At 34.2% G+C, this 16463-nt stretch overlaps 1 protein-coding gene and 1 pseudogene across 2 annotated transcripts; one reads left to right on the top strand and one right to left on the bottom strand.

Annotated features, from left to right (window-relative positions):
• The first annotated feature begins 154 nt into the window (after window positions 1–154).
• Window positions 155–1625, top strand: LOC103448081 (GABA transporter 1-like; annotated as a pseudogene).
• On the bottom strand, window positions 1523–8502 carry LOC103413087 (AT-hook motif nuclear-localized protein 13-like). Of its 2 annotated transcripts, none has more exons than XM_070808889.1 (7): window positions 8435–8502; window positions 3998–4294; window positions 3289–3350; window positions 3076–3201; window positions 2498–2659; window positions 1988–2244; window positions 1523–1877 (listed from the first exon to the last, which is right to left on the bottom strand). In XM_070808889.1, the coding sequence occupies exons 2-6, from the start codon at window positions 4278–4280 to the stop codon at window positions 2029–2031; spliced, it is 849 nt and encodes a 282-aa protein (XP_070664990.1). In that variant the 5' UTR covers window positions 4281–4294; window positions 8435–8502; the 3' UTR covers window positions 1523–1877; window positions 1988–2028. The 2 variants fall into 2 exon arrangements, with proteins under 2 accessions (XP_070664990.1, XP_008349800.1); XM_008351578.4 differs by having other exon boundaries at window positions 8329–8471.
• Window positions 8503–16463: the final 7961 nt, after the last annotated feature.

The following is a 16463-nucleotide window of genomic DNA, read 5'->3' as shown; positions in this document are numbered from 1 at the left end:
TACTTATTTCAATTTATAATTATTGTGTTGTTATCGTTACATATATATTCGTTGCCTGTTTATAAACTTAATAATAAATTAAAACAAGAATATATATATATATATATACACACACGCGCAGGCAGTTTACTTGCTTTCCAACCCAAGTGGCACTATGAAGCTATACGAGTTTGTGATCATATTTGGGTGCTTGATGCTGGTTTTGGCTCAAATCCCATCTTTTCACTCACTCAGGCACATCAACTTGGTGTCTGTCCTTATTCTTTGCCTGGCATATAGTGCTTGTACCACTGCTGCCTGCATCTACATTGGTAATAATATCTTAGCTCTGTTGAGAAACAGGAGACACAGTCACTTAAGTTAAATGCATTCAATTGACATATCTAGGCCTACACTAAGTTGGCTTGAGAAGTGTGCTACCCGTAGATACTCAAATTCAAATTACTCATTTTGAATTTATAATATATTAGAATTTAAGCACTATAGGCTTGTTCGGAAGTGCTGCTCTGAAACAAAGTTTCGTAGTATTTTGTTAGAATCACATAAGTTATTTTATAAAAATTCAAGTGCTTCTTACATATATTTTACCTAAAACCGCTTCTTAGAAAAGTGTTTTCAGGTCCCAAAAATAAAACCGAAAAAACATTTATGTCTATATTTCAGCCAATAACTGCCAAAAAGCACTACTAAACGCGCCCTAACGGACTAAAGCTAGATTAGGAAGTAATAATTGTATGACCTTTTTGTAATAGGCAACAATAGCACCACCAATGAAGGGAAAAATGTTCAAGGGACTATGTGTTTGTTATGCAGTAGTGACAATGATTTTCTTCAGTGTTGCCATCTCTGGCTATTGGGCATTTGGCAACCAAGCTGAAGGCCTCATCCTTAGCAACTTCTTGGATGATGGGAAACCTTTGGTGCCAAAGTGGTTCATCTTGATGATCAACCTTTTCACCATACTCCAACTATCAACCGTTGGCGTGGTAAGAAATAATCAAACGCTACACCAGAAATCTCTTTTCGTCTTCAAACATGGAGCCAAACACTAATCCACATCGCTTGGCTTGCAGGTTTATTTGCATCCCACGAATTAAGTTATTGAGCGAGAATTCGCTGATCCAATAAACAAAGAGTTCTCTGCTCGCAATGTGATCCCAAGGGTAATCACTCGCTCAATGTCTGTCATCTTAGCAACCATCATAGCAGCAATGCTTCCATTTTTCGGGGACATCAATTCGGTTATTGGGGCTTTTGGTTTCATGCCCCTCGACTCCATCTTGCCTGTTGTGTTCTATAACTTGACCTTCAAGCCATCTAAAAGAAGCCCCATTTTTTTGTTAAACACCACTATTGCTGTGGTTTTCTCAATCTTGGGGGTTCTAGCTGCAATTGCTGCTGTAAGACAAATAAGCCTCGATGCCAAAACTTATCGGTTATTTGCTAATGTATGAACACCATTAAGCGAATATTGCTCACTTTTGCCAGCGAGCTTTCGCTCAAGTGCTATAGACAGCATGGATGAAGTGTAAATCCTATAGGTTGGATTTTCCTTGTCACTAATGTATTTGCTCGCCATTCCAGTGTGCATAAAGTTATGCACCTGCGACTTGCAGCAATTCATATTTTTACTTGCAACAGTAGATGCATGACAATCTTCAATCTAACAAAAGGTTGAAATCTACACAATATAATGTTGTACCGTCTTTGCAAAAGTAGCTGCAAATAATATCTCTACTGCAGGAAGTTCCAAATACCGATCCTTAAACCAAAGAGCAAAATCCATTTACGGGTATATCAAACACCGGTGGAAACCTTGCACTGTGGCCTTGCAAACTGAATAACACACTTCTTCAGGTCAGAAGCTCAGCATAGACCTAAACAAGTTAGAAATAAAAGATATCAGTATACCCTAGTCAGTGATTTTGTAAGTATGTGCGCGTTGTCAGAGAGAGAGAGAGAGAGAGAGAGATAAAAGTTGAGCTACCTCTATGTCTAAGGAACAAAAGGGATGACGTCAAGAGATGTTCATGGACCCAGCATTGGCTGCGGGACATTGTGACCAAAATCCGGTGAAGAAGCAGGATTGACACTCTGACCAAAACTCGGTGGAGAAGCAGGATTGTCATTCTGACGAAAACCCGGTATGGAAGCAGGATTACCATTCTGACAAAAACTCGGCGGAGAAGCAGGATTACCATTCTTTTCTTTGCTGGTGTCTGGCTCAAAACAAGCAACAACGATCTGATACATCAAAACAACCCAAAGAAATTAATTGAAAAAGTTCTGATTAAAATGTAATTGAACTTCAGACTGATTGTGCAGAGTACTAATTAATTCTTGAAATCCAATCAAACTGCCATACCAAGCCAATAGTAGCACTTTTTAACTTACTATAGTTCCAAGGAAAACATTAGATTTCTAGAATAGTACTACGGGGACTGTAAAACTAAATTCTGTAATTCCATTTCCACAATCACTCAAAGATATAACTTACTTGAACAGGCGCAGCAGCTATCATAAAACCGACTACAGAACCACCAAAAGACGTCCCTTCAGGATTAGCCAGCCAAGCAGTTACCATCCTATTTTCTCCAAGTGGATTACACATTGAACTATTTATAAATGTTCCAGATAGAGAGATAATCCGAAATGAACCCTGCATGGAGGAAGAAAGTAAGGATTAAAGAGTTACTCTAGCTATGGCATCATTTTATCTCACCAGTTTTCCTAGTTACCAATCATAGAATGCGTCACTGAACAAGGTTCAATCGATAATTTTCTTCATAAAATACCAGTTAAAAATGTTAGTCATGTCAAGATCAAGTTATTTGAGGTTTAACACTAACATGACGTTATGTTCATTGTTTGAGTTGGAAATTAGTTTTACGAATTATCTGACGGTCTTCCTTAACCCACTAGTGTCGTGTTGAGTTCGAGTTGTGTTTGGAAATTGTAACCTACTAACCCCAAATAAAAGTCTAGCAATCCATATAAAAAAAAAAACTAACAAAAGGTGAAAAAGGAACTCAAGGTAAAGGAATTGGTGAAAAAAATTCCGTGTAGGAGTCATGCCTTGAATCTCAGATAAGCACCAGTAGGTTTGCGGATACAAACGGTGGAAACCACACCGACAGCAGAAAGAACATTCATTGTTGCATTAGTTGATTGAGATAATAAAAGTAATTCACGAAGAATGTTCTGCAAAATGAGAGAGAAAACAACATATGAATTAAGAATAACTAATCAAAATGGCCTTGAGACACTCACGGATGGATCTAACATTACCTGACCAGGCGCAACAATCAGTATATGATACTCTACCCGAGCGGGGTACACAGGAAACCTACCTACAGAAACAGAAGCAGTGGATGTCAGAACGAAAATATGCTTATATGGCTGCTGAAGTTTAAATATTTGGGAAATAGCATGCTAAGCTAATAATGTTACAACTTATGTGTGTTAAGTGCAACAATAACAAGCAGGATAGCCATAGAATGAGGAAGAGAAGAACAAGGAATCTCGAACTATTTAGGAAGTGTTATAAGCCAAAACAATACTCCAAGTGTAGTATCATACTTCCCGTTATGATCCTTGTAGCTAGATTAGTTTCTGTTGATCATCAGAAATAGGAAAAGTCCATACTGGGAAGAATTCACTTGAATCATCGCTATAATTGGTGATCGTTTCAAACCAAAAGACACCCAATTTCCCTAAAGTTATATTCTCTATCCAATATAACGGCACAAAATTGATCTTCGATGTAACAGCTTGCAAGAGATGAAATGTTTTTTCTATATCTATTATAAACCATGCACCAAAAAGCTTTCGATAGGACAATAATTAAGCTTTTGACAAATTACTCAACCAAATAGATACAAGAATCTTATTTCACGAAAAGAAACCATAGAAGCGAAGAACATCCCAAGTCATACGATTTATCATCATCACCACCATGTAACTAGAGACAAAATATTATTTTTATTATCATCATCACCTGTTTCCTTTAGTCCTTCTTTGGCGGCCCCCGATCCATTTTCTTCATACTCCAACTTCACTCCATGTTCATCTCCATCGGATTCCAACTTTACTCCACTTTCATCACCGTCAAACTCCAACTTCACTCCAATTCCATCAGCAGACTCCAACTTCACTCCATTCACTACATTGGAATCTAAGGTCATGGTTGAGGATTCCATTAAAGTGTCCGTTGCATTGGTGGGCTCCCTATCAGTGAGCGGAGTCTGAGGAAAAGAGTCGGTGATCTTTTGCTCTTCCATGGGATTGGTAGGTTCTGCGCACAAAAGGGAAACATAATAAAATTAGCAAGGATAGGAGGGAGGCTGTGTGTATATGTATGAACAGAGAATTGTTCAACAATAGTTCTGTTTGTAAGTTAAAGGCGCCAAGAGGGTGTCCTTTCTTCTTCTTTTTCCTCTTAACTTTTTTTTTTTAAATTTTTTTTCAGTTGGTTTGGATTTTTCTGAGCGTATATAGAATTTTGATGCAAGGGTGGAAAGCTCCCTATTCTCTATTGCTGTTGCTTTCTTTATAATCTTCTTCAAATGAAACCCTTAATTACTTTCGTTCTAAAATCATAAAGAATAAAAACCCTAATTTCACAAAAAGTTGAGTTGGGAGGAATTCATTATCCAAGATCCTCATTCAACATATCTGTGAATTATTTTACTAAAGACAAATCCTAAACAACTATTGAGACTTCAAAGTCTAAGATTTTGATCTAATTCTTGTGGACATTCATGGACTCATTCAAAATATATTCTATCAAAATTTTGCATAAAATTAAAACTTTAATGAGGAGACAAACATAGAAATTAAGAGAAATACTCAAATCTTGATAAAATAACAGTTAAATAAAAATTATTCCCCCACCACACACAAATATATTTTCTTTTAAGTTCATCTAATTCTAAACCGATATTGTATTGTTTTTTTGTCAAACTTATTTACTCATTAATCACAAAATATGTGCTTCACAAAATCAAACCTATATCCCATCCGTGAAATAATAAGTGTGGAGCCAAAAATAATCACAAGGTGACACGTGGATTTTTGACAAAAAAAGACAAAACTACCCTTGAGGTATACCGGGATTCCTACGCGCAAGCAGCAGACAATTATCCTTCAACCAAGTCAAAAGTGCCCAAAATAGGTATCAACTTAAAACCTAATTTATTCATATATTTCCCATTTCATTATTTAGCTAATCAATTAGCTAAATAATATACTTATTCCTTTCATATTTCCTAAAATTGACTAATTAAGGGATTAATTACCTAATCAATCCCTTAATTATCAACTAAACCTCCAAATTATAACCAAAAACCCACTAGGGCCGGCCATGCCCTTTATTTTCTGTTTGTTGCTGCCATTTTCTCCCCCTTTTTATGACATTCAAATAGCTAGTTAATTAGGTTATTACTATTTGCTAATTAACTAGCCAATTATTTCCATAACTCCCCAAAATAACTAGCCCATTATCTCCATAACCCCCCAAAATAAATCACCCTTTCCTCTCCTATAAATTGGGTCCCATTTTCACAAAACACTAGTTCCAATTCTCTTACAAAAAATCCCAAATATTCTAAACACTATTTCTCTCTAAAATTCTAACTTTGGCATCGGAGGTTCTTCGACCAAAGCCCCCCCCATTCATCGTGGGCGCGTGAGGCTCTTGGTCTTAACCTAAGGTGCTAGTTGTTTTGTAGGTGCAAAATCGTCCAAGATCGAAGCGGAGAAAATTTGCATCCACAATAAGGATATATATATACTCACCCATCCTCTCCACCTAAGTACTGAAATCATCCAAAGGCCCAGATTGATCTTCTTCCCTACTCTTATACTTATAAATACCATGCACAAGCAAAATGGAATGTTTGGCCGTCTCTCGTGAGCAAGGTAAGCAATTTCGGGGTAATTTTTCTTCATTTTTATATACCTTTTTTGCATGTGCATGCGGTTACTCAAGCCTTGCTTGGTATCCTTATATCTTCCCAGCGTATTATAGATCGATGTCAGATCCATGCATATATGGATAGAACAATCTCTTCTCATTCATAACCTGGTGTTCCCAGTACAGGAGAATCACACATACACTAATTAATGGATGAGCAACCATTAACCTACCTACAGATCCACGCTATCGTATGCAGTCATCATATGTAGTCATTGGATCCCAGATAGGAGTGTGCACATATGTCACATCCTGACCCAGGCTCCACCACATCCCAGACTCCACTCCATCGTAGTACGATATTGTCCGCTTTGGACCCCGACCACGCCCTCACGGTTTTATTTCTAGGAACTCACGCGAGCAGAACTTCCCAGGGAGTCACTCATCCTGAGAATGCTATGGCCCATTCTCACTTAACTTCGGAGTTCCTATAGAATCCGAAGCCAGTGAACTCCCAAAAAGCCTCGTGCTATATGGAAGTGGACATGTACATATAAGGCATACAAGATCCAATCCCCTAGGTAATGTGGGATCTAACAATCCACCCCCCTTAGGGGCCCGACGTTCTCGTCGGCACACTTCTGGCCAGGGATTGGCTCTGATACCAAATTGTCACATCCTAACCCGGGCTCCACCACATCCCGGGCTCGACTCCGCCGTAGCACGATATTGTCCGCTTTGGGCCCCAACCACACCCTCACGGTTTTGTTTATGGGAACTCACGCGAGCAGAACTTCCCAATGGGTCACCCATCATGGGAATGTTCTAGCCCATTCTCGCTTAACTTTGGAGTTCCAATGGAACACGAAGCCAGTGAGCTCCCAAAAGACCTCGTGCTATATGGAGGTGGGCATGTACATATAAGGTATAGAGGATCCACTCCCCTGGATGATGTCGAAATCTAACAACATTTATCATTTGTGATGACCAAAACCTAATTCAAAGGTGTTAGATCAATTTGACTTCTGTGATTCCTAAGGTTTTGTTATGTATCATAGAGTTTAGATCTAATGGGAGAAAAAGTTTTTTTTTGTTCTTCTGATATCTAATAGGAGTGGAAAGGGTAAAAAGATATGAAGAGTTACATTCACTACAAGAAGAAATTTTTTAGTGTGATCGGAACAAAGCGTGGTACACCACGCTTGTTTTAAAAAAAAATAACTTAAAAAATAAAATTTCGCGTCACTTATATAAAAACACGTGGTATACCACTCATATTCCGATCACAATGAAATCTTTCTCCACTACATGAAACTAGCAGTAGCATTAGTAGTACACGATCAGTTGACCAAAAGAGTTATTAGTGCTTAATAATTAACAGGCTTCCAATATTAACTTATCAAGGTTGGTTTCACTTAGTACTATAATCTAATGGTATCCATTTCCACTTGTAAATGGGAGACCTTAGGTTCAACTCTTGTAACATAATAAAATTACCATAATAGACTATGACTAAGGATTTTATTATTGTACTTTGTTAATTTTTGTGTACATTTATTATAGAAAACGTATTATGGATAATTTGATCACTATATTTTATGTGTAATTTTATTTTAAATATGTCAATTTAAATTAAAGTAATTAACAAATTAAAACCATACAATTAAATTAAAAAAATAAAAATTCAAAAAATATTGCGATACCAAATATTTCATCGTGCAAAATATTTAAAATAAAATACAAAAAGTCAAAAAGCTTGCACGACAAAATATTTCATTGCGCAAACAATTAATTTCATAGCGCAAAAATTAATAAAATAAAAATATTTAAAAATCGAAAAAACCTTGCACGACAAAATATTTCATTGTGCAAATTATTAACTTCGTCGTGCAAAATATTAATTTAATTTAATTAAATAAAAAAGTTAAAAATAAAAAACTTTGTGCGACTTTGCGTGACAAACCTTGCGCGACAAAATTTTCGTAGCGCAAAGTTTTGATTTTTTTTATTTTTTGAGCTATGAAATCATACTTTGTGCAAAGTTTTAAACTAAATAATCATATTTTGCACTACAAATCTTATTTCATTGCGAAAATTGATTTTTGTAGTAGTGTGATATGCAAAAAGAGTTGGAACACATCATCTGAGTTTGGATCTTTAAACCCCGAACATTCCATTTCGTTCGATTTTAAGAACCGAATTGCCAAACAAGGTTTAATGTTAAACACAAATCAAGCCTAAAAACAAAAAACAAAAAATCCTAAAATAAAAAGAAAATCAAACATTGACATTAGAATAGATTTTCTAAACACCAAGTTATGTTTTAGAGTAATAACTAAAGAACAAAATAACAAAGATAAATAGAACATGCAATTAAATTCAATAAATAAGATAGATGTATATTGTAAACATACCTTCTAATCGACGATGAGTGAGATTGTGTATGAAATATTAATGTAGATACTAGATAAATAGTAGAATGACTTTAAGATCTGAAGAGAACAAATGGTTAGGACTTACAAGAGAAAGAAGAGTTGGAGGAAGAGAGATTGATGTTGGGTTCTTAGGAAGTGGGAATAGCGTATGGTTGGTGGGTATTTAAACTAGTGAATCAAGGGTATTTTGGGAATAACGGAGACTATGAAGATAAGATTGATACTTTGTTTTTAAAATTTTGGAGAGCAAAAAAATAGGGGTTGGTGATGGTCGATAGGGGATGTATCTATGTGGGTGCCAGTAACGTTATTCTTAACAATTAAGAAATTTCTTTTTAATATTAAATTTTATTACGATTTCGGTTTTAATTTTAATTATTTCTATTTCTAATACTATTAATTTGTAAAAACAAAAATAAATTTGGGGTTTACGATTGTGTTATTCTCACCCATTCGGAATTGATATTGTAAAAAGGCCCATGTGATGTGAATGGTAATGTATTATCGTCCATTCTCCTAAAAATATCATTTATTATTAGGAAAACTAACCAAAAGGGCTTGAAAAGTTTAACTTTTAACCAAAAACCACATTGAAAGTTTATTTAATGGTTAGTACAAAGCCCATTATTATATCAGCCCAAATACAATAGTCCAGACTAAATAATATTGTGGTTTGTCAATTTTACCCCTAACGGATGTGGTTAACCTAATTTACCTATTCTGTTAGATTACTCGGTTTGGGGTTAACCTAATTTACCTATTCTGTTAGATTACTCAGTGGGATTTTCAATTTTTTATGAATCTGGTTGAGTGGTTTGAGTAATGCTTGCCGACGAATGTTGAGAGCGCATTTTGAAATCGTGATCGCCGTTGTTCTATTTTTCCGGAATAAACATTTGTTTCAGAACAGATTCGCAGTAGTTTCATATTTTGAGATTCTATTGAATCGTTGTCATCGGTGTTGTTCGTTGTGCTTGAATATTTTAACTGGAGTGATCGTCTTTCATATTTGGTTAGATTTTCGTTTGGAGGTAATCGACATTGTTTTTGCAGTTTTGTATTCGATTTTGAATTCGATTTTTTGTTTAATTCGAATTCGATTTTGAATTCGTTTTTGTATGTAATATGCTTCGCTTTTATTTGACTTTATATATTGTTGTTGATTTGTTTTCAGATTAGCAGATTGATTCGGTTTGTGAACTTTTCAGTTAGGAGTTTCGAAGAATCTCAGGTAAGTTTTGATTTGTTTGTTTGTTTTTTTTTTTTTTTTTTTTGAATTGGAATTCGATTTTGAATTCTTTTTTGCATGAATTATGCTTAGCTTTTTATTTGACTTATATATTGTTGTTGATTTGTTTTCAGATTAGTAAATTGATTCCGGTTTGTGAAATTTTCAGTTAGGAGTTTCTTATTTCGAAGAATCTCAGGTAAGTTTTGATTTTTATTTTTTTGTTTTTTTTGTTTTTTTTTTGTTTTGTTTATATTGTATGTTGGTCATCTTGATTTTGTTTTCTTTTTCAGAAATTTATTATGAATTAATTCGTGTTATACACATTTGATGTTGTTAACATTTTTTCAGAAAATAGTGTTCTTTTTTTTATGAAACAGTGTATATTTCAGTTTATTTTCTGTTTTTGTGATTCTTGTGTTTTATAACTAGTGTAATTTTGTTCACTTTATATGTATATTGTTTAACTAATAGGTGTTCATTAAACTGAACTATTTATCAAAGTGAACTAGAAAACCACACTTTTTTACCAAAGCAAACTGAACTATTTATCAAACTGAAACATTTAGCAAACTGAACTATTTAGCAAACTGAAGTACAAAACCACACTATTTTACCAAAATAAACTGAACTATTTATCAAAGTGACTAGAAAACCACACTTTTTTACCAAAGCAAACTGAACTATTTAGCAAACTGAACTATTTATCAAAGTGACTAGGAATCATGTTTTCTCGCCCACTTATTGTCTCCACCAGATTGGTGTGAAGACAAATCCAATACTGCATGAAATAAGAACTTTGAATTACTTTCTTGTGTAATTTATAAGACATAATTCATGTTTTTTTAAATATAGTTCTTATTTCTTACCAAAATAAGGGCAGTGCATCCGCTTGTTGTTGCTGATTCTTCTCCATTTTTCCTCTTTTTCTTCGATTTGTTAATCCTCTTGAACAAGTAGTCCCTCACTCCTTTTGCCCAGTTGTATTTGCTGATTTGGTCCAAAGCTCCACAAATTGTTATGAAGCTCCACGCTATGTAAGTTCCAGATGTTGCAAATAACAGTGATTGTAGCAGATGCACACATATAATTGAAGCAGTAGCTTTTGCCCCTTCAGGAGTTTTGTCTTGGACTGATTTTTGGTATGCTTCAACAATGTCCTTTTTTTTCACTATTTTTTGCTTTGCAAAGTATGCTTTGACAAAGCTGTCCTTCATGTTCTTTGTGGATTTGTCTGTATTTGGTAGTTCAACCCCTTGGTTGTTCAATCCAAATATTTCAACGACGTCTTCACTTGTTATTGCTTTTGGCTCATGATCTCCGAATTTGAACTGTTGTTGCTTGGAATCATAGCATTGTATGATCTTGATCAGATCCATATCAGACTTCTTTTTTCTGTCCGTTGCAACAATTTCATCATCCATGTAGAACTTGATTAGACTCCAAAATGGTGTCTCGGCCAAATGATTGATGACATCTTGGCGTTGTTGAAGCATTGGTCTGTACAATTGCATTGCATTTGCAAACCCGAAAACGTTGCATCTATATTGAACATAAGAAGTTGCAGGTCTTTTATTCTCTTTCTTACGTGGACTCTTTACAGCGAAAGTCTTTATTCTTAGTTTCTTTGTTCCGTCCATCTGTAAGAATAAACATAGTTTAAGTATTACAACTATTTTTTACCAAAGCAAACTGAACTATTTATTAAACTGAAGTAGAAAACCACACTTTTTTACCAAAACAAACTGAACTATTTATCAAAGTGACCTAGAAAACCACACTTTTTTTACCAAAGCAAACTGAACTATTTATCAAACTGAACTATTTATCAAACTAAACCATTTAGCAAACTGAACTATTTATCAAACTAAACTATTTATCAAACTGAAGTAGAAAACGACACTTTTTAACCAAAACAAACTGAACTATTTATCAAAGTGAACTAAAAAACCACACTTTTTTTACTAAAATAAACTGAACTATTTATCAAGGTACACTAGAAAACCACATTTTTTTACCAGAGCAAACTGAACTATTTAGCAAACTGAACCATTTAGCAAACTGAACTATTTATCAAAAATGAAGTAGAAAACCACACCTTTTTACCAAAACAAACTGAACTATTTATCAAAGTGAACTAAAAAACCACACTTTTTTACCAAAGCAAACTGAACTTTTATCAAACTAAACTATTTAGCAAACTGAACTATTTATCAAACTGAACCATTTAGCAAACTGAACTATTTATCAAACTGAACTATATATCAAACTGAATCACTTAGCAAACTGAACTATTTATTAAACTGAAGTAGAAAACCGCACTTCTTTACCAAAACAAACTGAACTATTTATCAAACTGAACTAGAAAACCACACTTTTTTACAAAACAAACTGAACTATTTATTAAACTGAACTATTTAGCAAACTCAACTATTTATCAAACTGAACCATTTAGCAAACTGAACTATTTATCAAACTGAAGTAGAAAACCACACTCGTTCGTGAATGCATCCCAGATTTTACTATTTCCTTACATTTTAATTCTATTTACAAATGAAGCAAATTGTAAACTATTTCGTAAACACTGTTTATTAAACTTAAAAATCGTGAACTGTTTTGTAAACACTATATATTAAACTAAAACACCACCGGAATAGAATGTTGATTATATTTAAGTTATTTAAGCAAAGAAAACAACATATGAGGGCAAGAAAATATTATTTAAAGGTTATAAGAAAACGAGCAGTTATCAAAGTGAAGTAAAAATATACCATTTTGCAGAAACATTGCTATTCGAAGCATGCAAACTTACATATTACTGTAAAATCACCAAAAATATCAGAAATTTTGTGGTACGTACCTCTGTTTCTTCTCTGTTGCTTTTATTTCCCAAATTTTTTGTGTGTTTTCGTCTGGATGCAAATCAGAACTGTGAACTGGAAACATAATTCATTTTTTAGAATCTCAAACATGCAAATGCACATATTTAGTAAATTAAAGTAAGAAATCATCAAGAATATCAGAAATTATAGGTTCGTACCTGTGTTTGTCCGATTTCGACTCTGCAAACATACAGTTCGAATGTTTTCAGTTTTTCGTCTTCAAATGTAGTTTTTGGGTTGAGAAATTCCGGATTTGATGTGTAGATTATTGCTTGAAAACTTGAATCGAACTTGAAAACGCTTTGAGATCTTGACGTTTGGAGTAATGGAGGTTTCGATTTTTTGGTACGGTGTGAAGGGGCTGGTGAACATTAATGGCGTTGGGAGGGATGATGAATTTTAGTAACTTCGGCTAACGGGCCTGGGTTAGGCTCCGTTAGGGGCAATTTTGGAATATTAATTGTTATGCGGTTTGGGCTTTTTGGTGAGCCCATGTGTTTTAGTTTTGTAGGGCCTAAGATAAAAGTTTTGTGTCCTTATGATTAAAATTTAAGCCTTTTTCATTAAATAATAGTTTAGGGTGGTTTTTCATTAAATAAAAGTTAATTCAATCCCTTTTTATTAAAGCTCCCTTTATTATTTGATCCTGCTTGTAATACTCAATATTGATGGCAATGCATCACTAATTGTATAAGGATTTGGAATTAATGTTCTGTTATATATGAATACACTTTTTAGTTATTCTTAAAGCCACAATGATACACACAGCTTGAACGGTGCAATTATGCATCTGTAAATAATAGTGTGATCCGGATTCTGGAATATAATGTTTCATCTAAATTCTTACGCTATTATTAATTGGAATTCATATAGGATTAAATAATGGACTAATCCCAAATGTGAACTCGAAGTTCTAGCTTAGTCGATCTCGAGCTTGAAGCTTAAAGTGCATATCATCTTGGTCTAAAGTTTAGAAAAGAAAATTTTGTTTAGAACCTAAAGTTGTAACGATGTATTAAATAGGGGTGGAAAAAAAATGATGAACTAACAAGTCGAACCAAATCGAGGCAAAAACACCGAAGAAACCTGAGTGACAAAAAAAAAAGGTACCGAATTGAGAGTAGCCCGTTCTAGTATCTTATTGATAGGATTTTTACCACCTGTAAAAGTAAGAATAAAAACACTTAAAAATAATTGCAAGAGATCAAGGTAGTTGTAGTATAAATGGCTCAATTAAAATTGTTTTCATAGGAATTATTTAAAACAATTTATGCAAAACCAAAATCTTAGTTAATTATTTGAAAACAAAGATTGGAAAGGATTGTTTTTGAATTTAAATATAATAAAAACGAATTTAATAAAATTAATCTAGGAAAAACAACTATAACCAATTAAGAAGAAATCAGAAAAAAAATAAAATGTTTTGAGAAATAAATTTGAAAAAGCACTAGAGTTCCGATGTCCCCTTAATAATCTTATGTAGATTTACTAATTATTTATGAATTACCCATGCAACTTTGAAGGTTAGATTTTCCTAATGTATATTCTATTTGTGGCATTCAAGCTAGAACGTATATCAAACATGCAATCCGTCTGTGGCATTCAGATCAAATATAAACATGCATGACTCATAACGCTTTGTGAAAACCCTTTGAAAAACCATAACCCTTAAGGCGTGGCATTCGCCCTAAGTTAAATTACAACTATCAATCACAAGAAGTAATACTCAATCCTCCGGTGGTATTCCGACCGAATTTCATCCGATTACTTATCTAAACATCCTAATGGTAGCTAAGCATTAAGATATAGAGACAGTTTAAACATAGTGATTAATAACTCAAAGTATGCATACATAATATCTTAAGCAATTAAATAAAAACTACATATTCATGCTAAGGCTCAAGGCATCGCCCCTAGCAAACGGAAATTAGTTATGAACAACCATAAAACAAAATATTACTATGAACATGAATAGAAAACACCTTGCAAGTAAAAAGTATGAAATTCTCCAAAATAGTGAGTGCGTTTTTCCCCTAATGGCTAAAAAGCCTTATTTATACCACTACAAAATAAAATCCTACCTAGAAAAGGTCTTGTAAAAACTAGGCAACATAATAGAATAATATAACTAGGAAATAAAAGGTTTCCTATTTGAACTGAAATTAGGACTTTTCAGAAAATCAGACTTTTGACCGACCAAATTGGTCTCAAAAGGTCTCTTTTTAAAGCTTGAGATGTCCCTAACGAATCCTCAGAAAGAATCTTCCTCAAAATATGTCATTTTGACCTTGAAAATATCCAAAACATCCAGAAACGTCAATCTAGGAAAGTTGCGCTCTGGGCCTTCTTTTCTTCGTCACGGTTAAACGGCTTGGTAGAAAAATCTGAAACTTTGTACAATCATCTTGAAAGGCTCACGAACATCCTCCAATTGGAATCACTCTAAAATTTTTCCATTTGAATATTTTTTGCTCAAGAGAAAATTGAATGTCCTACATTGAAAATACATAACAAAGTATCAAAATTCTACCAAAGCAACCAATAAACTATAACTAAGAATAGGGTAAAATATATGGTATAATATGGACTCATCACTTATCTCTCTCATTTCTCGTTCCCCCATTTCATGAAGCAAAGTGTCGTTCTGTTTCTCTCCCTCTCTCTCTCCATCTCTCTCTCCATCCGTCCATCGTTGTCGTCTTTCGTCAGTTTCTCTTAGTCTTCCATCTTTCTCTTCCACCACCCCTCCCATTGGGCTGGTGTCTCTTGCATCATTCGCAATCTCCAACTCTCTCTATCAATCTTTAGTCCTCTGCTCCATACATTATAGGGAAATTGACATAAATGGGTAATTTTGTTAATCTTAGGACCAAAATAGGTTTTTTTTTTTTAATATGCACATAACATGCACGAGAATATGAAAGAAATTTGATTTTTTTGAAACGTGAAAAGACTATATTGCCCTCCTATATAAATGGGTTATTTCATCCAACCTCAGTCAGCATTTGCAGCTTCTTCAAAAATCTATGTCGCCCAACCTCCAGCTCAAAGAACCCTAACCACCCAACGGCATGACCGTTTTCCTCTCCAATCTCCAACCGATTTCCAATCCCTTTTATAAGTTTCGCGGTCAAGGCGAGTTTGTTATCCATTGATTCAAACAATTGCAATGGGAAAATAAAAATAAAAGGTACGGTTTGAATTGAAATTTCATTATTTCAACTTAGGTATTGTAAATTTGGGAATTTAGGGTTTTGGGTGCGATTTAGTGTTTTGTACTATTAATTTGGGGAAATTAATAGATTATGGTTTAGGGTTGTGTAATTGCATGTATTTTGAAGTTAATTTTAATCATTGTTTGTTCGATATTCATTTGTGCATACTATGTACATATTTTGTGCATGTGCCTTTGATGTTGCTAGAAATTAATTGACTGATGAAACTGGTTCATCAATTGGTACATATAGTGTATATATTCCGTGCATGTGTACATGTTGGGCATACTTTGTTGAATTTGGTTCATGAATTGTAACATATATGTGCTTATTCTGTGCATGTGTAGATGTTGGGCTTGCTTGAATTTGGTTCATGAATTGATTGAATTTGTGCAAACTGTATACATATTTTGTGCATATTCTTTTGATATAACTGGAAATAATTGATTGAATTTGGTTCATGAATTGGTACATAGATGTTAGGCATACTTGGTTGTATTTGGTTGCTGAATTGGTTGAAGTTGCGCAAACAATATGCATATCCTGTGTGCATGTTTATGTTATTAATTTGATGTGCGTATAAAACCTAATGTTGAAAATCTTGCAATTCAAAAGTCAAATCTTCAGCTCTGTCGGAACTTGTGTGTTCGCTAGATGAGGTGTTTCCTGCCACCATCTCATGTCTATCATGCACCTCGAGGTGTGTAGGTAATATTAGAAGTCGATTTTCAAAGGATCAGCTGAAGAAATTCAAGGGTTCTTGTTTCAATCATTTGGTTGACGTGGACT

The sequence above is a fragment of the Malus domestica genome, chromosome 11 (genome assembly GCF_042453785.1).
Source record: "Malus domestica chromosome 11, GDT2T_hap1".
NCBI classification, from domain to species: Eukaryota; Viridiplantae; Streptophyta; class Magnoliopsida; order Rosales; family Rosaceae; genus Malus; species Malus domestica.
The sequence above is the reverse complement of the archived record's forward strand: the minus strand, read 5'-3'. Positions and strand labels throughout refer to the sequence as shown.

Excerpts from the sequence above, each read along its gene's own strand:
- LOC103413087 (XM_070808889.1), bottom strand. The coding sequence starts at position 4,280 with ATGGAAGAGCAAAAGATCACCGACTCTTTTCCTCAGACTCCGCTCACT. Across the intron at positions 3,202-3,288 it reads TGATTGTTGCGCCTGGTCAG|AACATTCTTCGTGAATTACT; the intron begins GTAATGTTAGAT and ends CTCATTTTGCAG. Across the intron at positions 2,660-3,075 it reads GTGCTTATCTGAGATTCAAG|GGTTCATTTCGGATTATCTC; the intron begins GCATGACTCCTA and ends TCCTCCATGCAG.